Source organism: Hoplias malabaricus, chromosome 3, assembly GCF_029633855.1.
Source record: "Hoplias malabaricus isolate fHopMal1 chromosome 3, fHopMal1.hap1, whole genome shotgun sequence".
Classification (NCBI taxonomy): Eukaryota; Metazoa; Chordata; class Actinopteri; order Characiformes; family Erythrinidae; genus Hoplias; species Hoplias malabaricus.
Window position 1 is genome coordinate 758,164 of NC_089802.1, and position 23,429 is coordinate 781,592.

Below are 23,429 nucleotides of genomic sequence, written 5' to 3' on the forward strand. Positions count from 1 at the left end.
GACCAACCGTGACCCTGAACTGGATAAGCACTTACAGATAATGAATGAATGAATTCCACCAGGAAAAAGTGCTGCAACAGCATGTGCATCAATTTGTTTTGTTCTTGGGGATAGCAAAGCAAGTTGTGGTGTTTGATCCTTGTGGTATTTTGACCAAAGTAGGTCACAGATGTGAATTAAGACTCATAACTGTGTTCCACTGAGTAAAAAGGGCAGAATACCGTCCCCCCTCCCAGTGTTGCATAAAGAGAGTGAGACTAGAAACGTAGGAATGTCATCAGCACCTTTCAGTGGATAAGTCTGGCCTAAAGGCTAAGAGATATTTCGGATTGCTTTCTGAGAGCCGTACGTCAGCCCTCCTCCTGAACCCAGGCGTTCATAGCTGCAGCCGGGCCCAACACAGGACGGTGCACTGGGAGTTGTACTCCAGCCCTGTAAAGAAGACATGAAAGACTGGCCGGGAAGGGCAGTAAATCTCCTGCGCTTGGAAGCCAAAGTCCTTCATCTGTTACATCACCTACACCGCCAATAAAGCTCAGCTAGAAAAAGCAGCAGGGTCTGTTGCCAGGGGGGCCTCAGGAAAACACTCTTTCATCAGCACTCTTGCTTTGCTGAGCTCTTCGGAGCTGTAACTCTGTATCCCTTCTGAGTCCGTCCATCAGCAGTACTCTCTGCTTTTCCCCTCACTATTCCTCTTCTTCCTCTCTCTCTCTTTCATTCGCTACCTCTATCCTAGGCTTGTCACTGTAGTATTTTCATGCGCTGAAGAGTTTATTTAACTTTCAAATCCTTCACAGGCTGGAATATCATTCCCTCTCAATCCCTCTCACTCTTAACTCTCGCTCCCTTGGAAAAAAATAGGTTACCGCACCACAGTGAGAAGCCCCAGGAGAGTGGAAGAGCATATAATGCCGTGATTTCACATCGTTTGAAAGGATGGAATATGTGTGGAGTATGTAAGTCTAGCGTTGTGTAATTATATTTAACACACAGACATATGATAATGGAGATGTTGCCACTGAAAGGTTTGTATTCTGAGCTGTACCCTGAGGAGTAGTTCTCACCTCTCGGTATTAGAAATCATTTTACAAGGTATCAAAATACAGGGCTTAAAGGATTTTCTGCCGCCCAGATTTTCCAGCCCTCACTGGATGGACCGACTGGAACCTTCCCCCACTTCCCTACAGAACTGAAATAAAGAGAAACCGCGGGTTGATAAGGAATCTCAGAGATCGTGCTTGAGCTCTCAGTTGTTATGTAGGGTCTCTACAGCCCTGTGTTAGGTATTTCGTGTCCTGGGGGGCTTTATTGTTAAGAGTATGTGGGGTTCTTTATGGCGGGTCATCTCTTTGAAACTTTGTTCCGAATCCCCATTGTGCCCTGAAGGCCCTGACAACCGCACAAAAGCAGTGGTGCACTGACCGACAACAAGCAAGATGCTGCTTATTAAATATGAAAGGCTACTTCTGAACCGGCTCATGTCTATTTCATAAAGGGGATAATGTGACGTGTTTTTGGCTTGGTGGGTGGTCGTCCCCAATGGCCCGGTGACCCGCGGAACACAATGCTGTATCAGCGCTTCTTCAGGTCCACCTGGACACCGGTCCTCTGTCCATCAATAATTTGTCATGACCTCAACGTGGTCTTTGGGCACAGATGGTGCACAGGAGAGGATCACGTCATGGCATCTACAGCACTGCGCCAAGCACGGCGTCGCTTCAGCCGACAGTTGGCGTCCTGTTTTGAGACTTGTTTAGAAACAGGTCCAAGTGGTTTACAGCTGAATTGTGTAATCAAGCTTGCTTTCCTAATGATAAAAGTTGGACTTTTTAGCAAGGATGAAAAATAGAGCCCTCTTTATTGTGGCTTGGATGCTGCAACAGAGCTCTGAATCATCACCAGTGTTTACATGTTGTGCAGCCTGTGGAATCATTGACTACAAATCTGTGATTTCAACCCTTTATACGGCTGCTGAGCTCAAACGGAAAGCAACCCACTGGCGTAAGAGTCTCTCTCTCTCTCTCTCTCTCTCTCTCTCTCTCTCTCTCTCTCTCTGTCTCTCTCCCTCTCTCTCTCTCTCTCTCTTTCTCTCTCTCTCTCTTTCTCTCTCTCTCTCTCTCTCTCTCTCTCTCTCTGTCTCTCTCCCTCTCTCTCTCTCTCTCTTTCTCTCTCCCTCTCTCTCTCTCTCTCTCTTTCTCTCTCTCTCTCTTTCTCTCTCTCTCTCTCTCTCTCTCTCTCTGTCTCTCTCCCTCTCTCTCTCTCTCTCTTTCTCTCTCTCTTGCTCCCTCTCTCTTTCTTTCTGTCTCTCTCCCCTCTCTCTCTCTCTCTTTCTCTCTTTGTCTCTCTCCCCTCTCTCTCTCTCTCTCTTTCTCTCTTTGTCTCTCTCCCCTCTCTCTCTCTCTCTCTCTCTCTCTGTCTCTCTCCCCTCTCTCTCTCTCTCTCTCTTTCCCCTTTCTCCTCTCTCTCTCTCTCTCTCTCTCTCTCTCTCTCTCTCTCTCTCTCTTTCTCTCTTTGTCTCTCTCCCCTCTCTCTCTCTCTCTGTCTCTCTCCCCTCTCTCTCTCTGTCTCTCTCCCCTTTCTCCTCTCTCTCTCTCTGTCTCTCTCCCCTCTCTCTCTCTGTCTCTCTCCCCTTTCTCCTCTCTCTCTCTCTCTCCCCTTTCTCCTCTCTCTCTCTCTCTCTCTCTCTCTCTCTCTCTCTCTCTCGCCTGACACACACTGTACAATGCGGCTCCATCTCCGAGCTCCATTGTCTGAACATGACAAACCGCTGTAGCTGTCATCCTTCACAAGTGCTGCATCTTTCCATTCCTGGGCCAAGCAAACCTGACTAGCAGAGTAGAGTTGGGGCTATGATCAAATTGTGAAAGCCCCGGTTACATCACCACCGTGCACAAGTACAGCACTAAAAACAAAATAATACATGAACGAAGTATGGATTATTTTTAACCAAGGACCAGAGCCTTAGAACTGTGATGTCTAGGTCTGGACTTGGTGTACCTCCACCCTGCGCAATTTTTTATATACGGCAACATGACTCTGTAAGGAGCTTCTCAAGACCCTGCTCCTCTGTTCACACAGAAACTGTTGAGTCTAGTCCACTCAGGAAAGTGTAGTATTAGTCTCACATTACAATAGAAAAAAATGTTGGAGAAAAACTCAAGGCAAATATTTATCTTCTACCTTTGACAAGAAGAAGATTGTGCAAGTTTTAATGGACGTCTTCCACATTTCTGCTGCCAAATCTTCATCTAAGCGTTAGTCCCTTCAAAAAGTCTAATGTCTAGGGTACGATCAGTAGCAAATTCAAAGCAAACCAACCAAGTGTAATAGCTAGTTATCAGTAAAATATGAATATTAACTTTTCACTTACATTGTGTTGTACACTACAGTATAACCCTTGCATTATGTGTTGCATATATTTCTGCACTGTACTTTGCATTTCTCTACAATGGTCAGTACCCCGACAGAGCAGGTATGATTGACACTTGTGCTTGTGGTGGTGTGTTAGTATGTTTTGTGGTGGTACAAGTGGATCAGACACAGCAGTGCTGCTGGAGTTGTTAAACACATCTGTGCCACTGCTGGACTGAGAATAGCCCACTAAACTAAAACTGACTCTACATCTACGAGGTAGGAGTGTCTAACAGAGTGGACAGTGAGTATTTAAAAACTCCAGCAGCACTGCTGTGTCTGATCCACTCTACACCAGCACAACACACACTAACACACCACCACCACGTCAGTGTCACTGCAGCGCTGAGAATGATCCACCACCACATCACACCTGCTCTGTGGGGGTCCTTTAAAGGTCCTGACCATGGAAGAACAGGGTGAAATGGGGCTAAGAAAGTATGCAGAGCAACAGATAGACTACAGTCCGTAGTTGTAGAATTACAAAGTGGTCTTATATGGTCAGTAGAGCAGATTAAATGCAGACTGAGTGTAGAAACAAAGCGGTGGTTTTAATGTTATGGCTTGTTGGTGTGTGTATCATGAAGCCTGTTTGGCCCCTTACTTTTCAGCCAGGGCTTCATCCACTTTTTTTTTTTTCTCTAGGCTTTTTCTGTGCAGAAAGCACACACTACCAGCTGTGTTTGTTTAGATATAAAGCATGAGAAAACCCACAAGAAACTCCCCTGAGGTTTAGAGAATCCAAACCACTGGACAAGATCTCGTTTATGTGCCATATCTGAAATGAGTGTGGTGTTTCATTCAGGGAAAACCATGCAGTGTGGGGACTTCGATAACTAACAACAATCAGGGAACAAAATATCAGTGAAAATGTCATTATACGTGGGGGCTCTAATGATTCCAACAGTAATTAGGGTTTTTAAAAGTCTTATAGTGTGGGTCAGACATTAAGACAGAAGTCAACCACAGATTAACCCTTTATTTTAATGATTTCTTATGACTGAGAGCATAAATGAGTCAAAGAATGGTTTGACACTGTGTCCTGACCTGGCCCTTTGAGCACAGCAGATGAGGCAACTTTCCTGAGCCTGTGTTTACACCATGTTTTATTTAGCATTTCAACAGAGGATGGCAGAACTGTTTGTTATGTGTCACATTACTGCATCCCTCTAAAAGCCAGACTGTTTAAAACACTGCAGGACAAATCCAAACCTCCCCCCCCCCCCCCTGCATCTCCCTCCCTCACCCTCGCGCTCATTCAGCAGCTTGTGTATTCATCCGAGCGAGACCGTCCACCAGCCCAGCTGTGCTGCAGATAAACGCTAGCCGTCACACTCTGAAAACTCCCAAACTCTCCACACACGCACTTTGCAGAGGGACTGGGGTGTGTGTGGCAGCATGTGCCCGGCAGCCACATGGACAGAAAGAGCAGCGGATGAAAGAGGGGGTCCTCGGTTCGACCCCAGGGCCTCTGCAAAGCCTTTGACCCTGAACTGCTAATGCTGTTATGGCCTGTAAACTGTGCCTGTTGCCGGGGGTGGGGGGTGAGGGAGGCCATTTTGTCAGGCCCTAAGCCCCCTGCTTAGTGGAAATGGATGAATAATTGAGGGCTGGGTTCTGTACTCTGGCTTTAAACGGGAAATTCCTGCATGAGGTGCCCTAAATGGTGGAGGAGAGGTGGGTTATAAATCATTAACACTGCTTTTTACCCACTTTGGTTCAGGTCACTGTCCTGGAGGGCAGCGGAGAGAAGAGAATGAGAGAGAGGATGGGAGAGACTGATGTGAGTGTGAAAAAGAGAGAGCAGGGGAGCACACAGAGAGATTTGTGGGGGGTGGCAGACTGTCATGGGCTAATAGATTAGCCCCTTTTTTTTCTATTTCCCTCAGAAGCTCTCAGGTCAAAGCGGAAAGTTGGAGAAAACCACAAGGCAAATATTATGCCTGCTCCCTCCGGCCAGCGGGAGGGTTTTTGGCTTCTTTTGATAGATCCTCTGACGTGTGGACATTTCTCACGAGCAACTTTTTTTTCTTTAATTTAACCCAAGGAGATACCACTAAAACATCTGCTTCGCTACACTTTTACTCTAACATGGTGCATCCTTTATTTACTGTAAAACAACATCGCTTTGATCAGGAACACCACTAGAAATGATATTAACTCTGTGCTACTTTGCAGGAATATGGGAGTCTTCAGAAGCGTCATCAAAATCAGGGTCACTGCTAGGTCCAGAACCTATTACGAGACAGGAACAGACCCTGGACAGGGCTTCAGTACATCACTGGGAATTACACACTCATCCTGTCACTCACACACTCACACCTGGGGACAGTTTCACACACTCACCCAGTCACTCACAAATACACACACTCATCCTGTCACTCTCACACACACGAACACACACACGCAGTCACTCACACAGTTGAACAGTTTCACACACACACACGTTCACTCTCTCATGCACACACACACACACACACACACATGTAGTCATCACTCACACTTTCACCCAGTCACTCACACAGTTGAACAGTTTCACACACACACACGTTCACTCTCTCATGCACACACACACACGGTCACTCTCTCATGCACACATGCACACACACACACACACACACACACACACACACACACGCACACACACACACACATGTAGTCATCACTCACACATTCACCCAGTCTCACACTCACACATTTGGACAGTTTCACACATTCACGCAGTCACTCACTCACTCACTCATACAGTTGGGCTGTTTCACACACTCACCCATTCACTCACACACTCACCCAGTCACTCACACACTCACACTTGAAAGTTATATGTGGTCTTCACTGTGGCAAAATATAGGATTTCGTAGTTAAATCTTGGAATTCCCCTCAGTTTGTAATGATAAGATGGAAAAATGTACTGGGTGGAGAGTATTATTGCTCATCCCACCCTTCAGAGTTGGTTAAAAGAAAGATTGCGCATACTCATACATTCACAGTGGTCTTAACTTGGGGCGGGCAGATGTCTCACTATTGCCAGGGAGTCTGGAAGGGTTTCTCGCTAAATGCAGCCAGGAAATGATTCAGAATGGGCCTTTACAACAATGCTCAGTGGCCACCGAGAAGGTCTAGGCCTGTGATATTGAAAGTGACGGTTATCTGTGGGAGACATTTTATCAGAAAAAGATTAAAACGAGGTTCAAACATCTGATACAAGAAACTCAACGTTAACCTTGGCTTCCTCTCTCTTCTCTCTCAGGGACCTGATGCCCAAGACCCTGGATGGTCAGATCACCATGGAGAAAACCCCCAGCTACTTTGTGACCCGCGAGGTTCCTGCCCGGATCTACGCTATGTCCCGGGACACCAAGCTGATCGTGGTGGTGAGGGACCCCGTCACTCGGGCCATCTCAGACTACACCCAGACTCTGTCTAAGAAGCCGGACATTCCCTCCTTTGAAAGCCTGACCTTCAAAAACAGGACTACGGGTCTGATCGATACCTCGTGGAGCGCCATCCAGATCGGCATCTACGCCAAGCACCTGGACAACTGGCTGCAGTACTTTCCCATGCGGCAGATTCTGTTCGTGAGCGGCGAGCGGCTCATCACAGACCCCGCCGGAGAACTGGGGCGCGTTCAAGACTTTCTGGGGCTCAAAAGGATCATCACGGACAAGCACTTCTACTTCAACCAGACCAAGGGCTTCCCCTGCCTCAAGAAGGCGGAGGGCAGCAGTAAGCCTCACTGCCTCGGCAAAACCAAAGGGAGGACCCACCCAAACATTGACCCTGAGGTGGTGCAGAGGCTCAGAGACTTCTACAGGCCCTTCAACATGAAGTTCTACCAGATGACTGGGAGGGTATTTGGCTGGGACGACTGACCCAGGAACTGGCTCAAAGAAAGACCGAACACTGTGAGATATGTTTGAAGTCACTCTCAGTAGAAGAACTACTCTAATGGCGGGAGTGAAGGTTTTATAAGAGTCTCATGAGTTTTATCAGCAACAGGAAGATGTGCTGTGCTCATTCTGAAAAATGCCTGCCATCAAACATGCAGTCTTGATAATCGGGACAATACTAACAACTAGAGTCCAGGAAGATGTAGTTCCCCTGCTCTAACAAATCATATTTAACTCATTAATGTTCATTCACAAATTTACATATTATGGGATTTTAAAGAGGTTCTTATTCAGTTTGAAATGAATTGCTCTGTTTAAATTGTACGTACACTGTCACCAAAAAGACACTGTTCAGCAAAAGGAAAAAAATCAACTCGACACTTATTGTAAATGAATACACAATGGTTTATTCCAATATACTTTTTTACATCAGTTTGTTTAACACAATGTAAAGTGTAGCAAACGTTGACAAAATTATATCATAAAATCAAAAATGACCACACTAGAGATACAAGGTTTTACTCTGAAAGCAACAGGGGACAAATTCACCCCTTTTCCACTAGTGAGCACAGTTCTGGGTCAGGGACCTGCATCGGTCAAAACACCACAAGGATCAAACCCCACATCAGCATTCTCCCCCTGTCTAAACAGCCCTGTTCAGAACTGCTGGTTTCTTTAAAAACAGGCCTGTTCCTTTAAATGATAATGAGCCACTGTTCACTTCGACCCGAGCGTACGGAGGAGCGAGGAGCACGTGTGCGTCAAAGTTCAGGAATATTGTGATGAATCTATGCATCTATATTCGATGAATCCTGAACTCTCTCCAGTTGGAAGCTGATGACATGAAGGACATCATTAGCCATATTTAAGACAAACTCAAATCAAGGCTAGTGTCTTGAAAAATGTTTGTGATTAAGGTGCAAAGATAGCAACTATTTTTAAAGGTTATTTATTTAAGAAGAATGATGTACACAGATATAGTGGAGCTATTTTAGATAAATCTCACTCAGAGTTCTCCTCTTCTTACATAGTTCAGTCTTTTTTCTAACGATAGATTTCTTTACGTATATTATTTCTCGGAGTGTGCTTCATTGTATTACACACCGTTACTTCTTCAAATGTTTCAATTGGTTCTCATGCTAGTTGTGTGTGTGTGTGTGTGTGTGTGTGTGTGTGTGTGTGTGTGTGTACAGGGTTCTAAACAAAAGCACCTGTGTGAATGATGTTCCTTTTGTATAATTTTGAAGAGTGTCAAGAACCTATTTTGTAAGAATGATGTGTGAATCATGTCTGGACGTGCTGGATATGAGGGTGTGTGTGTGTGTGTGTGTGTATGTGTGTGTGTGTGTGTGTGTGTGTGTTAGAGAAAAGGAAAGAGAGAGAGAGAGAGAGAGAGAGAGAGAGAGAGAGAGAGAGAGAGAGAGAGAGAGAATACAATACATTGTGGGGACCAAAATCTGTTTAAACACTCACGTATTGGAAACCACAAACTTGTCCCCACAATGTAAATAATTAAATGTTACGGTGCTCACATTGTTAATTTAACACTAATAGTGTTGATTAAACACTGGTGAATTTGCTGTCTGTTGTAAAGACCCCACAGTGCATGAAAAAAAAAAAAAAATTCTGTGTGTGTGTGTGTGTGTGTGTGTGTGTGTGTGATTCTCTCGTGCCTCATTCTGCAATTTATTCCAATAGCAGTTTCATGAGTGCGATGCAATTTTTCTTCAGAATGTTTTCAATCACGATACGTGTTTAATTTAAAGCCTAATGGATTTTTTATATAAAGTACACTTTTAATAAAATGAGAATATGTTTATGAATTACTGAAGTTCTCCTTATATATCATTTTTAAAGTCATTTAAATGTTGTATTTGAACCAGAGGGTTACACTCATGGATTCTATGAAGCACCATATGGAGCCGGAGAAGCTCTTTATTTACGTCTGAACTACGACGGCTAAAGAGACAAAAGGTCATTTACAGCATTCAAAAACACTCTCCTAATATTTATTGATGACAGCTTTGTCCATGTGAAAGACACTACTGTTGTAAAATGGGACTTTTTTTACCCTGCTTTACCACAGCTGCCTGGTTACTAACCCCAGTAAACACTGCCTGTATTATGACTGCAGGCTCTGAGTGCTCTGAGTGGAAGCGTAGAGCATCACATTAGACTGCAGCCCATCCCTCCGCATTAATCCCCCCCTCCAAAGGCCTGGCTGGGGTCCTATCTCCTCCACTCCACCTTCTCTTAGTGTCTCTGCTTATCTCCCTCTCTCCCCTCTGCCAGACAGTCAGGCAGGCCTCAGGAGGACTCCACACCAGGCTTCTTGTCGAGAGCTCATTTTTCCAGGCCGCAGCGTGTCCCAGTCGAGGGCTGGGTTAAAGGTAGTGAAAAGGCTAATTTGGCCGAGGTTGAGCCGAATGTCTCGTATGCTCCGACGCTAAGAAAGGCCAGACTGTGGTTTGGGAAATGTGGGATTTTTGGATGCTCATATGGTGCTGGCAACCTCAGTCACTGCTCCAGGGAAGTCACGTTTGTTGTTTGTTTAATACAACAATGAACATTTCCATTTATCTCAAATGTAGTCTCTAAAAAGTTTTTTCATTGGCACCGAAGGTTAAAGTGAGGTACTGTTCAAAGGTTCACTGTTAAATAAACTGATTATAACATGCACGGGTCACAAGGAAGCCATGAACGTAAATGATCATTAGTGAGACAGCAAGAGCACTACACATTTGTCTATAGATGAGTAAAAGTACACTTCAGTTATTCATAACATTTCTAAGCTGTCTCTTAATTTTAACTGAAAAAACACTGTGAACTGTTGTGTGAGAATATTTTATCCTTTTGTAGCTTAGAGGGGCGGCACGGTGGTGCAGCAGGTAGGTGTCGCAGTCACACAGCTCCAGGGGCCTGGAGGTTATGGGTTCGTTTCCCGCTCCCGCTCTGTGAGGAGTTGATGTGTTCTCCCTGTGTCTGTGTGGGTTTCCTCCGGGTGACTGTCTGTGAGGAGTGTGGTGTGTTCTCCCTGTGTCTGTGTGGGTTTCCTCCAGGTGACTGTCTGTGAGGAGTGTGGTGTGTTCTCCCTGTGTCTGCGTGGGTTTCCTCCGGGTGACTGTCTGTGAGGAGTGTGGTGTGTTCTCCCTGTGTCCGCGTGGGTTTCCTCCGGGTACTCCGGTTTCCTCCCAGGGTCCAAAAACACACGTTGGTAGGTGGATTGGTGACTCAAAAGTGTCCGTAGGTGTGAGTGTGTGAGTGAATGTGTGAGTGTGTGTGTGTTGCCCTGTGAAGGACTGGCGCCCCCCTCCAGGGTGTATTCCCGCCTTGCGCCCAATGATTCCAGGTAGGCTCTGGACCCACCGCGACCCTGAACTGGATAAGGGGTTACAGATAATGAATGAATGAATGTAGATTAGAGTTATTCTAATTCAGAGTTAGGGTCAGGATTAGAGCAATGATTAAGTTTACAGTTAGGTTCAGGGTTAGGGCTAATTTATCATTCTGGGTGGGCATCAGAAATGCATGTGTAACCTTTTAGAGGGCAACTTATATTTCATACACATTGTATGACACACATGCTAATGACAAATTACACACAGCCAATCCTCCTACAAACATGTTAATACAGACTCTGAACGGAACAACAAGCCTCTGGAGGAAACCCATGCTGAAACAAAGAGAACACCCAAAGCAAGGCTCAAAGCAGGGACAGCACTCAGGAGCCTGAGATCCTGGAGCTGTGATTCAGCAACAGACTCATAATAATTAGTGATATCAAAAAAATAATTCATATAAATTATTCATATACGCACACAGAGTTTTTTGTATCTCATCAATTCTTGTTCATAGACGTTTTAGATGATGGCTCTTTGGGTAAATGACTCTCTCTCTCTCTCTCTCTCTCTCTCTCTCTCTTAAAAGAGCCTTTACATTTAGTAGCACCCACATTATTCTCCACCCGTCCCTCTCCTCAGACGTGTGTTTGTTTTAGGCTGAAATCTGCAGTGTCTGTGCTCTCATTGCCCTGCTGAGTGTGTTTAAGTGGTAACAGCAGACAGCTCAGTGTGTGTAAACCCGGCTGATGGTGAAATTAAATTCCTTAAGCAGAGGTCTCTGAGAAACACACCGACCACTGAGATCTTCATTAAAGCCCAGCCTCATCACCTGCCCCTCTACAGCAGCAGGAATGCTTACTGAAAAAGGAGAAAACTAGACTGAGACACACTGAATATCACAGAGTTCTACTTAATAAACCCCATAAAATACAGCTCAGTACTTTGACCAATTTTACAGAGAGAAGAATGGGTCTGTCTCAAAACGTAGTGTGAACTCTGTGTAGACAGCATTTTACAGCACAATATGTTAAAGGTTACATTCATGATTTTAATCAAGAAAACACTTTTTATAAAATTCTGAACATGTTTCCTCTCCATGTGCTGCTCTGAGGTTTGTGTTGGAAACTGGTCTAATGTCTTTACGAAGCCCCTGTGTCTGTAAATGGTTTAAATAAAGGGTCTCGATCCAGTACGCTAAGCTTCCTCTGGCTCTGCTCACCCCAGAGAAATGACCATTTTGGAGGTTGTTAGAGAACCAGGGGATGTCAAAACATTGAAAAAAAATGAACATAGATGTGGATATTGCTCTTTTTCTGGTTGCATCATTGCTGCTATATAATCGTATTAATCCCTCTTTTAGATCTGGATATTGGTCCAATGCTGACAAATTAGTTCCCTATAAAGGTACTACTCAAGCAGCGCACTAGGATTTGAGATGCTATGTCACAAATGAGAGTTATTCTCTTGGAATAGAACTGTATCTGTGACTTTAGTTCAAACAGGACTTCACCAATTACACACCTACGCTCACAGATGTATCATCAGGAAAAGCACTGCTGTGTGTTTGCTGTTTGATCACCTGCACACAGTCTGCCTCATTCAAATCCCCCTGAGCTCTGATAACCACTCACACTCACATCTTATCTCTCTCTCTCTCTACACACATACACACACACACACACACACAATCACACAGGCTCTGGCTCAGTCTGGATGTCAGTTAGAAGACGTCTAGAAGAGGCGGACGTACACTACATGGCCAAATGTTTTTTGAATTCTTGAAGTGTTTTTATAGGTTAGTGTGTGTGTGTGTGTGTGTGTGTGTGTGTGTGTGTGTTTACTTTTTACTGCAGTAACAGCTACTAATTTTCTGGGAATGTGTGACTAGACAGAGGAACAGTGCTGAAACAGTGTTGATTGTATTCAGCTACATATTAGAAAGAAGAGGTGCTGATTTTGGATGATTAGTTCTGGAGTTCCATTAGACGAGTATTTATAGAATAATAGTAATTATTATCATATTAATAATACGATATATTTCAGTATGCTCATGAATAACACTCATTTAAATGCTTCATAAAGAGACAGGTCTAAGGACGGTGAGTTATGTGTCTATGGTTGTGACATCACAACCAACAGATTTTGAAGTCGATAAATAACGTATTTGATGAAGTAATGTTTTGTAATTCTGACAGTGTTTATGTATCACTTTGAAATCCTTCATTGCAGAAATGCGGTGAGACTTTGTTTTTCCAAAATGAAGACTATTTAAAGTGAGGGAGGATCACGCTGCTGCCTTTGATGGAGTGCTGTGATGGTGGTCTTGACCAGTCTCACACATCCACCCCCGCCTCTCGCCGTTACTCTGTGGTGGGTTGCAGAAAAGATCAGCTCTTTATTTTTTGTGGATCTCAGAGAAGTCTCTGTAATCCTTGTAATAGACTGAACAAACATGGCCCGGGTGCAGAGCCCAGAGCCGGTATCACTGCAGCAAAACAGCACGAGACCAAGGCTTTCCTGAATAATTCTCACTGCTCATTTTTGTGAACAACAGAGTTTAGGCGAAAGTGTTTTTCCAACATGGCCACGCCAGGAGCTAAACGCCTTGGGCCACGTTAAGCAAAGCTGCGGTGCTAGCTCTCATTGATAGCTGTCATGAAGCGGACACTTTATGACTGCAGCAGAGCTCTGTGGCATTTGTGAATGGTTTGCAGGTTTGCACGCTGCCTGGAAAAAAGGAGTAGTCTATTCTTTGAAGTGCAGCTCTGAGAGGAAAACACTAAACAGTGCAATTAGCGGCGGCTGAGAGCAGGCTTCTCTCCGGACCTTCCTGACGTGAAAGGAACAGCTCTTCTTCAAAAGAGCCCTAACTGATCATGACACTCGATGAAAGCCACATTCATATTAAGCTTGGATTTTCCCTGCTGTGGACGAAAAGCAGGGTGACAGCGGTCTAAACATCCAGGCCCCAGGAGCTTGAGGGTGGAGTGATTCCTCCCTAGGGTCAGGAAGCTAGCGCTACTCTGCTGGAGGTCCTGTCACTTCTCGAATCTCCAGCAAGTCACTCACACACGCTGGCATCCATGGATCCAATGCCTTGTTCTTCCTATTTGTTTGGTGTTAAAATGCTGGCTGTCACTCATCCAAAATGCCAGACTGAGGTAACATAAGCCAGCCCCAAGACAGACTAGAGTACAATGGGGCACCTTTAAGGTTTTTAGGCGTGATGATTTCTCAATTCTAACTTAATAGAATATCAATTTTCCAGAAAATTTCCAGTAATAAGTGGCAACAGTTTTGCTAGTAATATGCTGTCTGTTTGTTTGTTTACATTAGTGATAATTACTGCATATTGCTGTACTTCTACAATAAATTATTACTGTATTTTGTTTTATTTTACAGTCGTTAAATTGATTTTAAGGCTGAACTTCAATTATTCATTCATTCATTTTTTGTTTTGTTTTGTTTCTGTTATTTGATTTTTGTTTTTCTAAATGTAAGTTATTGACAAAGACAAGGCACTCTACACTCTACACTTCAGGCTCTTTAGCACTGAAATAGCCACAGCCCCCAGCTCATGTGTATTCAAGCTCATCAAAATAAAAGTCCTTGTATTAATGAACCTACATGAAATGTACAGCCTACTTCAACAAACTGTGGTGGTGCATCAAGGCTGTTTTGTAAAAACTACGAAAAATATTAATGTAAATATAAGAAAAGAACTTTCTATCAATCAATACACACTCCATCAACTAACGACCTCTTTGTGAATAAGTGATGAACACCGCTTTTCTGTCAAAAGCATGTTCTATATTTAAATTAAATAATAGTTTGCTGTTATCGTTTTCCTGGAAAGTTACATCATTTTACGTAACCTTTCACTAATTATTTCCTCCAAGTTAATTAGGTAAAGTGTTTCCATTGGTTCAGGATCTGGACTAAGGCCCTTACAGCGCTGCTGTTTAAAAGAGTTAGGACTGAAGTGTAGCATCTGCAACTTTCCCTTTGTCAGTCTTAACACACACACACACACATATACACACACACACACACACAGACATGTGGCGTCAAAATAGGTTCTAAAGTTCTGAGAACCAAAAAAACAGAATCCGTAACAAATAAATGTCATTTTATAATTGAGAAAACTGTCATTTGTAATGAGAATATTTCTGTATATAATTGTCTATTTTAAGTTTAATATTCTTGAAGTATACGCTTTCTCTTTCATTCCACCTTGTCTTGCTTTCGCCTCCAGAAGTTTCTCACTTTTGACTTTTGACGGTCTGTCACTGAGTGGACAAAGACCGACCGATAAACACAGGTAAGCCGTTATCTACTATTTTTAACGATTATGTCTTATATTAGTAACGCACAGTTCGTCATAGAGGCTTAGAGTCATTTTCCAATCAGGGTTAGGGTGTGCAGAATGGGCTGGTGGGCGGGGCTTAACATCAGCACCCAATGACTGTCTAGATCCCGACCCCCGTCTAAAGTCAAAAGCGAGAAACTTCTGGAGGCGAAAGCGAGACTGAGAAAAGGCGGAATAAAAGCAAAAACGAATTCTTCAAGGCCATTAAACTCAAACTAGAGGATTATATACAGAATTAGTGTCGTTACAAACCTGTTTTTATAAACTCTCAATGTCAATGACAGTTTTCTCAGTTACAACATGTCATTTATTGGATTCTGTTGTTGGGTTCTCAGAACTTTGGAACCTATTTTGACGCCATAGACACCGTGTCAAAAAATGTACACTGTGAAAAACACACACACATCAAACACTCCAACAGATAAATGGTGTGTTGGTGTGATTAGTGCCGTAGGCGCTCTCTGGTTGTTTGCTGTCCCGAAACAAACAGCTTTAAATAAGTAATAAACGATTTTGTCTACTCACTGAGCAAGCTGTGTTTGCTTTATGAATTAATGAGAAGCACACCATTTACCTAGACCTCATTATAAAGAGCAGGCTTCGGAAACAAGGTCCACACACACACACACACACACACACACAGCAATGACCAGTGCCTTTATAAAAATTTTAAATTTTCAATATATACACACTCAGTTCACCCCCATATAAACCCACATATAGAGCTATTTACATTATGACAGAATGAGAATTTATACAAACTTTATATTTACTTCATCACACACACACACACACACACACACACATTCTCACTCTCTTTCTCTCTGTCTCTCTCTCTCTTCAGCACACACACAGTTTGCTCAGTCAAGCAAAGTCGAGGGAGCGATGAGATTGATAAATAATTAACAGAGCTAGAGTGGCAAAGTGCTGCAACAGGGAGGGCCTGCAAACTGGCCCAGGCTAAAGTCAGCAGCTCCAACAGGAATTATTCATAAACCCAAGACGACTGGCTGAACCCAGAGTTAAGCAAACACAGCCCAGAGCAGCTCTATAAACAGCTGCACACATCACAAGTTCGGAATCACGCTTTAAAAGTTTGGAAGTACAGATATGTTTATTTAAAGGGTCCAACATGTTGCTAGTGCTCTACAACATCATAGGCCTCAACAACACTTTATGACCAGTAATAAGTGATCGCAGCTACTTTAAAGAGGGTCTTTATTAAATGTGTGAAATGCTTTGGTCAACATACCCCAAGGATCAAACCCTACAGCAGTGTTCTCCCCCTGTGTAAACAGCCCCTGTTCAGAACACCCGCTTTCAGCACCTGTTCCTTTAAATGATAATGAGCCGCTCGCTGTTCACCCCGACCCCGAGCGCACAGCAGTGAGGAGCGAGGAGCAGAAGCTCTGGTTTTTAGCCGTTTTTCCTCAGTTCTCTTCCTTCTCAGTTCTCATTGTCTTCGTTTTTACTCAGTTCTCTTATTTCTCTGTGCTTTTTTACACTCCCACATACATAGGTCCAGTGCTGTGAGGGGGGGACAGTTCTGAAGTCTGTGAACTCTACACAAGAATCGGCTCAAAATCAGTAGGACTTGTTTTATCTTGTGTTTTCTGACTAAGAAATGTCTGAGTGGTCATGTTTCACAGTGTGTGGTTTGATGGGCTCCACATTAATGTGCACATGCACTGATAAATGGTTTTGTTCATGTTATGTCACCTTTAAGATGCACCTTTTTGCTGCCGACATAGGCGTTCAGCTATAGCCCACACTTGACATTGAGCATTGTGCACTTAAGCTCATGTGCAGCTGCTCCAGAGTGTTTTTCATGCTACACTTGAATGCCTTTGTCCACAGTAGGTGCATCTTGCAAATTTACTAAGACGAGTCCAAAAATGTTTGCACATGTGGTGTGTCATATGGGACCTAATGTGCCCCTAATAGACTTACACACATTTATTACCTTCATTATCCCATTATGTCTGGTAATATCCAATCTCTCTCTCTCTCTCTCTCTCTCTCTCTCTCTCTCTCTCTCTCTCTCTCTGTGTGTGTGTGTGTTGTTAAGACTCCTGTGTTTCTTACTCTCTCCCCCTCTATGACAAATGCCCTCCCCCAGGAGTCATTGTGAGAGGCAGGTTTGAGCTGTTGCCGTAATAAAGTCCAGTTTGAGCCTCATAAATATGGCAGGTATGGCATTTAGTTATTTTTCCACAGGAGCGAGTTTCTTCGGGCCCTCGGCGTGTGATGAATGCATTTAAAGCAGCGGTGCAGTGTAAACATGTTGTATTATGACTGAGTTGTCTGAAGTGTCCACTGCCTGCTGGAATATTTCACACAGCAATGTCATGTTTGGCTGAAACATAATGGCTCATGTATTACTCATTCTGCAGACGTGTGTGCAGGCTACATGGAGTAGTTATTTGTAAAAATCATAAAACACTCAGAGCCAGTGACACCTATGTATCGCAGCTGGAAAGTCCCTGGAAAACCTTACAGAATTTACAGGAATTCCTCACCAGGTGACTGTATTAATGCACACTCAATGGGACACGGTACACTTCTCCTATCAGTGATTGTAGCTACTTTACTGGAATTCTGTGAAGCAGCTGTAGATATATAAAGCACCCAACATTGGATTGTTTAGCAGTGGGACTGTTTCCTCTGCAGCAATGGAGCTCCATTCAGGGTCTCAGGGATGTGTTGAAATGGTGTTTGTGATCCAGAACTAATCTTCCAGCATCGGCACCTGACCTCACTAATGCTCTATGTACAAGAAAGGTAAGAAACAGTAAGTCCGTATTTCAGCTGGATTTTTCTGAAGAATTCCTTAGGAAAGAATTTGATTAGAAATCAGGAGGCAGAATTAAACTGAAATTAGCATGAGCAAATAGACAAATAAAAATGTCTGTACATCTTAATCCAGCCTGGTCTCTGGTCTTTAATCTTAAAATGTTCAGAAAATAAAATCACTTTCAAAACTACTGTAATTGGTCTCCTCAGTTCCCAAACACTTGCCTCTAGAATAAGAGGTACCTCTCTCTGTAGAACGGGAAGCCCTAATTATAATCATACACAAGATAAGACGTAACATGTCCTATGTTAATCCATTACAGTTTTGCATAGGGCCCTCCACACTCTCTTCCTACCTGCACCCACCAAAACTCCTGTTGAATCCTACACCTCTAAGCACTAAGGTTGCTGTGGCCGTTTATGATCCGATCAGCAACCAGCTCTACTTAATAACTACGGTCACACAATGAGTACCCACACCACCCACTGTATCACTAGCTCTTCACAGGGGTCATCACTCAGGCACCTCCTCTCATTGGTGTTTTGCTGAATTAAGGCCACGACACCTCCAGAAGGTTCAACTGTGAAGTCTAGCATCCCAGACCCACCCCCTCCAAGCCATATTTACAGTCCTACTTCACCCTTTATCATCAACAACCGTAAATACACACTGGCGTCCCTGATGACTAAGGCTGTACCTAGCCCCACTGGCACCGTTAATGCATGCTCAGTTCCATGAGAACTTTACATTCTACATTACCAACAATCCCAACAGCACCTCTACAGTGCATTTCCCCAAGTAATCGCTGCTCTCCTTATTCACAACCACTGACTAAACGTGGATAATGCTTATGTCAGAATTACCCTGACCAATCACAAGGCTACCATAGCCATGCCTCCTCTCGGAGTCGAAGAGACTGCTGAGTTAAAGCTTAGGGGCCATTAGTGAGCAAGCTAGCTATCCAGCTATTCACCAAGCTACTGGGAGGGAATGATAGTCATAAACAGAACACAGAAAACAAAACATACAGAACAAGGATTCAGTCTGAGTAGAGAGAGCAGCATCACTCTGTCGCCATGTACAGTGGAGTATCAACGGGGATAAGGGCCACACTCGGTCGGCAGTACAGAAGAGTAGCAGCGGTGGAAACCTCCAATTTTAAGACACTTTAGAAGGTATTCAGTTAATCCAAAATAATCACAGGAAACCACAGCAAAGACACACAAAAGACGTCCATAAGTTTGTACATGAAAGGCTGTATAATGTGAATTCTACCCACCTGTGCCATTTATTGTGTATCTTGTAAAAATGACAACCACAGTTAAGAGTATAAACCCAGACCCAGAAAACCCCCTCAGCTGCTGTGTATCGAGGCAGTGTTGCCATGGTAATGTAAACAGCATTCTGTCAGTCATGTAAACAGAGAGCTGTCAGTCACACGCAGTCGTTAGGAGTGTATTTTGGTCATTTTTGAGGACAAATGTATCACATTTTTTTATTTAATTATTGCCGAACGTTTCACATCACACCAAACTTTAGATTTATACAAAAGAAAATATCAAAATTTCAACATGAGTTTCCAGGGGCTTTAAAGTAGCTGATTCCATGAATAAGAAATAGTATCTGGACCGTCTACTTCTTAGTCAATAAGTGACCATGCAAATTAATTAGGCTCAAATATCCAGGGTTTTTTTGTGTGTGTGTGTGTGTGTGTGTGTGTGTGTGTCTGTCCGTCTCTGTGCGCACTAGTGTGTGAGAGTGAGAGAATGTGCATGTCCTAGGCTCAGGTAACAGATCCCAGGTGGTGAGCCTGGAGCACCCTTGGCTCGTCCTCTGGAGGCTGGTATTTTGTCGCCAGACCTCCGCTCACTCTTTGTCCCCTCAAAGTCATCTGATCCCTGCTCAGAAAAGAAGGGGACACAAAGAACCCCTTTTAATTAGCAACAAGAAGTGGATTGGCTCCGGAGCCCAAAAAGGTAAAAGGTGTGCAGGGCCAGCGCTGGCTTTGTAGGGACCCTCTTGTAATTCTTATCCGCTGATAGTGTGTGTGTGTAGATTACATTCATGTGTATCAAATTCCTCAGGTTTACTGTATCTCCCACCAGCCCAGCGCTCAGCACACATCATATTCATTACACACCCAGTACACACACACAATGTTAGAAGACCAATATAATGTATTCTGCTGGGGCTTCTTGTTTGTGGCAGGCCATTCCAACGGGATGAGAAAGAAAAGACGATGGTTGGTCCTGTGCCTTGTAATAGAGTCATTTTACACTAGATGTTGGGACATTGCTGTGAGGATTTGATTGCATTCAGCTACAATGGCATCACTGAGATCAGGATCTGATGATAGAGAATCAGTTCTGATTACAAACACCAATCCAACTCACCCCAGAGGTCAATGTTCCACTGTTCTACAGCCCCTGTTTTTTATACCCCTCTAACCAACACTCGGCACTGGGCAGGGGCATGGTATTTTTTTCTGGCCCTCTGTATTATTGTCTATTTATAATATCTTAAATAAACTGCATCCAAAAATGGTAGCTATGAATAATGGTAGTATTCAGATGTAAATGTAAACAGGTAGTAGTTTTTCACATCTCTAATACATAGCTAGCTAGCAAGCTAATTCATTTTAGACAGAAATATGGATTTCATGAACTACAAAAGTTTGGTGATAATACACTAATTACATGTGACTGCAAAGAGCTGCTTTATTGTGGTCTTCAAACTACTATGCTTCACGGTCCGTTCGGAGTGAAGTCAAGCCATCCAATCAGATATCGTATCTGTCATTTGTGGTTTCGGATTGGCTGTGGTTTCTGAAGTGTAGATCAGGGCTGTGGAGGAAGGAACCGTGAAACACTGAGTGCGCAGAAGAATGAGACTGGGTGTAGAGAGGAGAGTTCTGCAGGCATGTTGGTAGTAAACCAACATTCAAAATCTATTGTGTGCTAATAAATGTGTATACAAAATTAAGTTCATGTGTGTGCAAAATACATCTTGTTCACTCAAAGTATCTGTGCGCTCACTTGGAATTGTGGAACAAAAGTAATATCATACATGGGGACCATAGGCTCAAATACAGCCCCACTAAAGAGTCCCGTTCCACTTCTACCATGCATTTCTACTGCATCCCCAAATGCTTTCAGAGACATGGTGTACATTCTGCAATGTATATGTTTATTATTAACTAATAGATATATGAGATATTGATCTGAAAGTGATATCCAGTTTTCAAATGATAGTGTAAGTAGATCAAGCCACGCTGAAGGTCAGTGGGAGGCAATGGGTTGGCCTCCAGCTTTAGCTGTGGCTGTGTTTGTTTAAGCTCTGAGTCTGGCTCTTGTTATTGAAGCGGCTTGTTATAATGAGCAACATGCTGAGGCTTCTTTCAACAGCGGAAGTCTCACTCGCACACCAGCCTATCTCCCCTCTCTCCTCTCAGCATGGACGTCCCACCGCTGATGTGTTCCCCCACTACAGTGCAGCACCTGGACAAACCATGACAAACGAGTCTCCGCAGGAGATGCCCACAGCGGCCAAAACCGACAACGTCCGAATCCGTCACCTCACCAGGGTCAGGGGTGAGGTCGGAGCTCCCACACAGTAGTCCAGCGGGAACTTCCGGTTGACCCTGGGTCTCCAAACTGGCCTGGGCAGTGCCTCATTTTCACAACTGAGAACTCGGGAGGCAGTGTCATGTACATCATTAGCACCATCACACGGAGGACACGAGATCTTTTTGACAGTTTCATAACTCTGCAACCTACTGCAGAAGGGCTTTGTGCCCCTAATAGCTAAGGCTTGGCACTGAGCACCCTTGGTCACCTAAGAATCATGTACAGCTGCTCCAGTGCATCACAGTCTATAGATCTTTGCTTTTCTATGATTAAATAAACTGTGTCCACTCTCTGTATCCACTTTGAATTCACAAGCTATAAGTGGTGTCTACAAACTTCTGGATATATAGTGTACCTAGAACTAGTGTCTATGGAAAATGACAAATGTGTGTCTCGGGGTTGTCTGGGGAGCCCTGCCTAAGTTCACAGGCCAAAGGAGAGGTCGCCAGGCCCTGACAGTGATGGAGGAGTCACTCTGTGTCGCTCATCAAGGTGCTTTCGTGGATTTTAAACATAACCAATGAAGAAAAATGGCCCATACATCACTCTAAGACGCCAGCTACGGTGTGTCAGAGAAACACGACCTGGGAGTTGAGAGCGGAACCTGGCCTTGGGAAAAGTTGGATAAGGTGCATTGGAGGACTTTTATGAATTCCTTCGCCACTGAAGTCTATTCACGCCACTTCAATCAAGGCTGAAGCTTTCCATTGGCAGGGCAGGTTATGTGGCCGACATTAAAAGAGCTTTATTCCCTGAATTTAAACCGTGTCCTTTCCAGCACACCATGGAAATTGAGTTTCAAACCAAAAAAAAAAAAAAAAAACCTCCCGACTCTTAAAATCCCTGACCGGTCGGCATCGAAACACACACAGGCGTCCCTTTGAGGCCGGCCGGCAGGATTGGCTCTTCATGAGAATTATGGAAGGGTTGATCCTATTACGCGCCCCTTGAAAAATGTGTTTGTGAGGCTCAGGAGCTTTTAACCTTTTGCTAGTCCTGCCTCTGAATCACCAGCTCCTCCCACAGTTCCATTTGAAGCTCGCTTTATGTTCACCTGATGACCCCAGACATCCAAGAAAGCATCTTCAGGGGGGAGGAGTGGTAGCAGCTACTAGGGAACACTTGTCTCTGGATATAAGAACTAAATCTATTCTTTGAGTAACACACCAATCACACCATGACAAGGCCATAAAATAGTACTCGACAACATAGGAAATATACAAGTGTATATTATTATTTTTATAATGGTTAGTAACAACAAAGATATCTCAGTTACAGCTGAAGTAATGTTGTACAAAGCAGAATGTGTGAACTTGATTTTGAAAATAATCACCTGAAAAACCTTAAACCTTCTATTTGCCCTTATCCCAAAGCCCCTCCTCAAAACACAGATAATCATGCACTGCCTGACTACAGCTAGAGGAGTCCCAGAGAGAGCAGGAGCACTGAGGAGAGGAGTTGAACACATTTCTAGTTTTGTCTTTCTCTTCTCTTCTTTTCTCTTTTCTTCACAATGTGGACTGTTGTACAGAAAGCAGACATTTCTGTGTTGTTCTGGTGCATTAGCTTGCACTAATATGTGTGTAGAACTGTGAGAAGGGGTACATTTGCAAATGAGAACACATGTGATCTGCAGATCCTGCCCATGTGGGAAGATTGTGAGACAGACAGGAGGTAGATAATGTGACAATTTCAGTTAGATCAAACTGACTCTGGGTTTTTACAGTACAGTATGTCTGGGATGTAAAAAATATTTGTTTATAAATTTAACAAAAGCTGTGTTCTAATCCAGCTTTAAATTTGAGTTTTACCTTAGGCAATTAGGCAATTTTTTTTTTTAATAGGGTTAATTTAAGGTTAATTTTAAATTGGATTATGTAGCAACAACTTGTTTTAGACCTGGAATAAACTAAGCCACAGCTTGCCATTAAATATATGTACAGATTGGTGCAAATAGATTAATAGATAAACCTTGATTTGTTCATTCATTCATTCATT

At 43.6% G+C, this 23,429-nt stretch overlaps 1 protein-coding gene across 1 annotated transcript in view; it reads left to right on the forward strand.

Annotated features, from left to right (window-relative positions):
- The window catches only part of LOC136692416 (heparan sulfate glucosamine 3-O-sulfotransferase 3A1-like), a 42,399-nt gene extending 35,048 nt beyond the window's left edge, over window positions 1-7,351 (forward strand). The window contains exon 2 of the mRNA XM_066665795.1: window positions 6,662-7,351. Coding sequence (XP_066521892.1) covers window positions 6,662-7,283 — 622 coding nt within the window. The 3' untranslated portion in view covers window positions 7,284-7,351. The remainder of the gene's footprint in view (window positions 1-6,661) is intronic.
- Window positions 7,352-23,429: the final 16,078 nt, after the last annotated feature.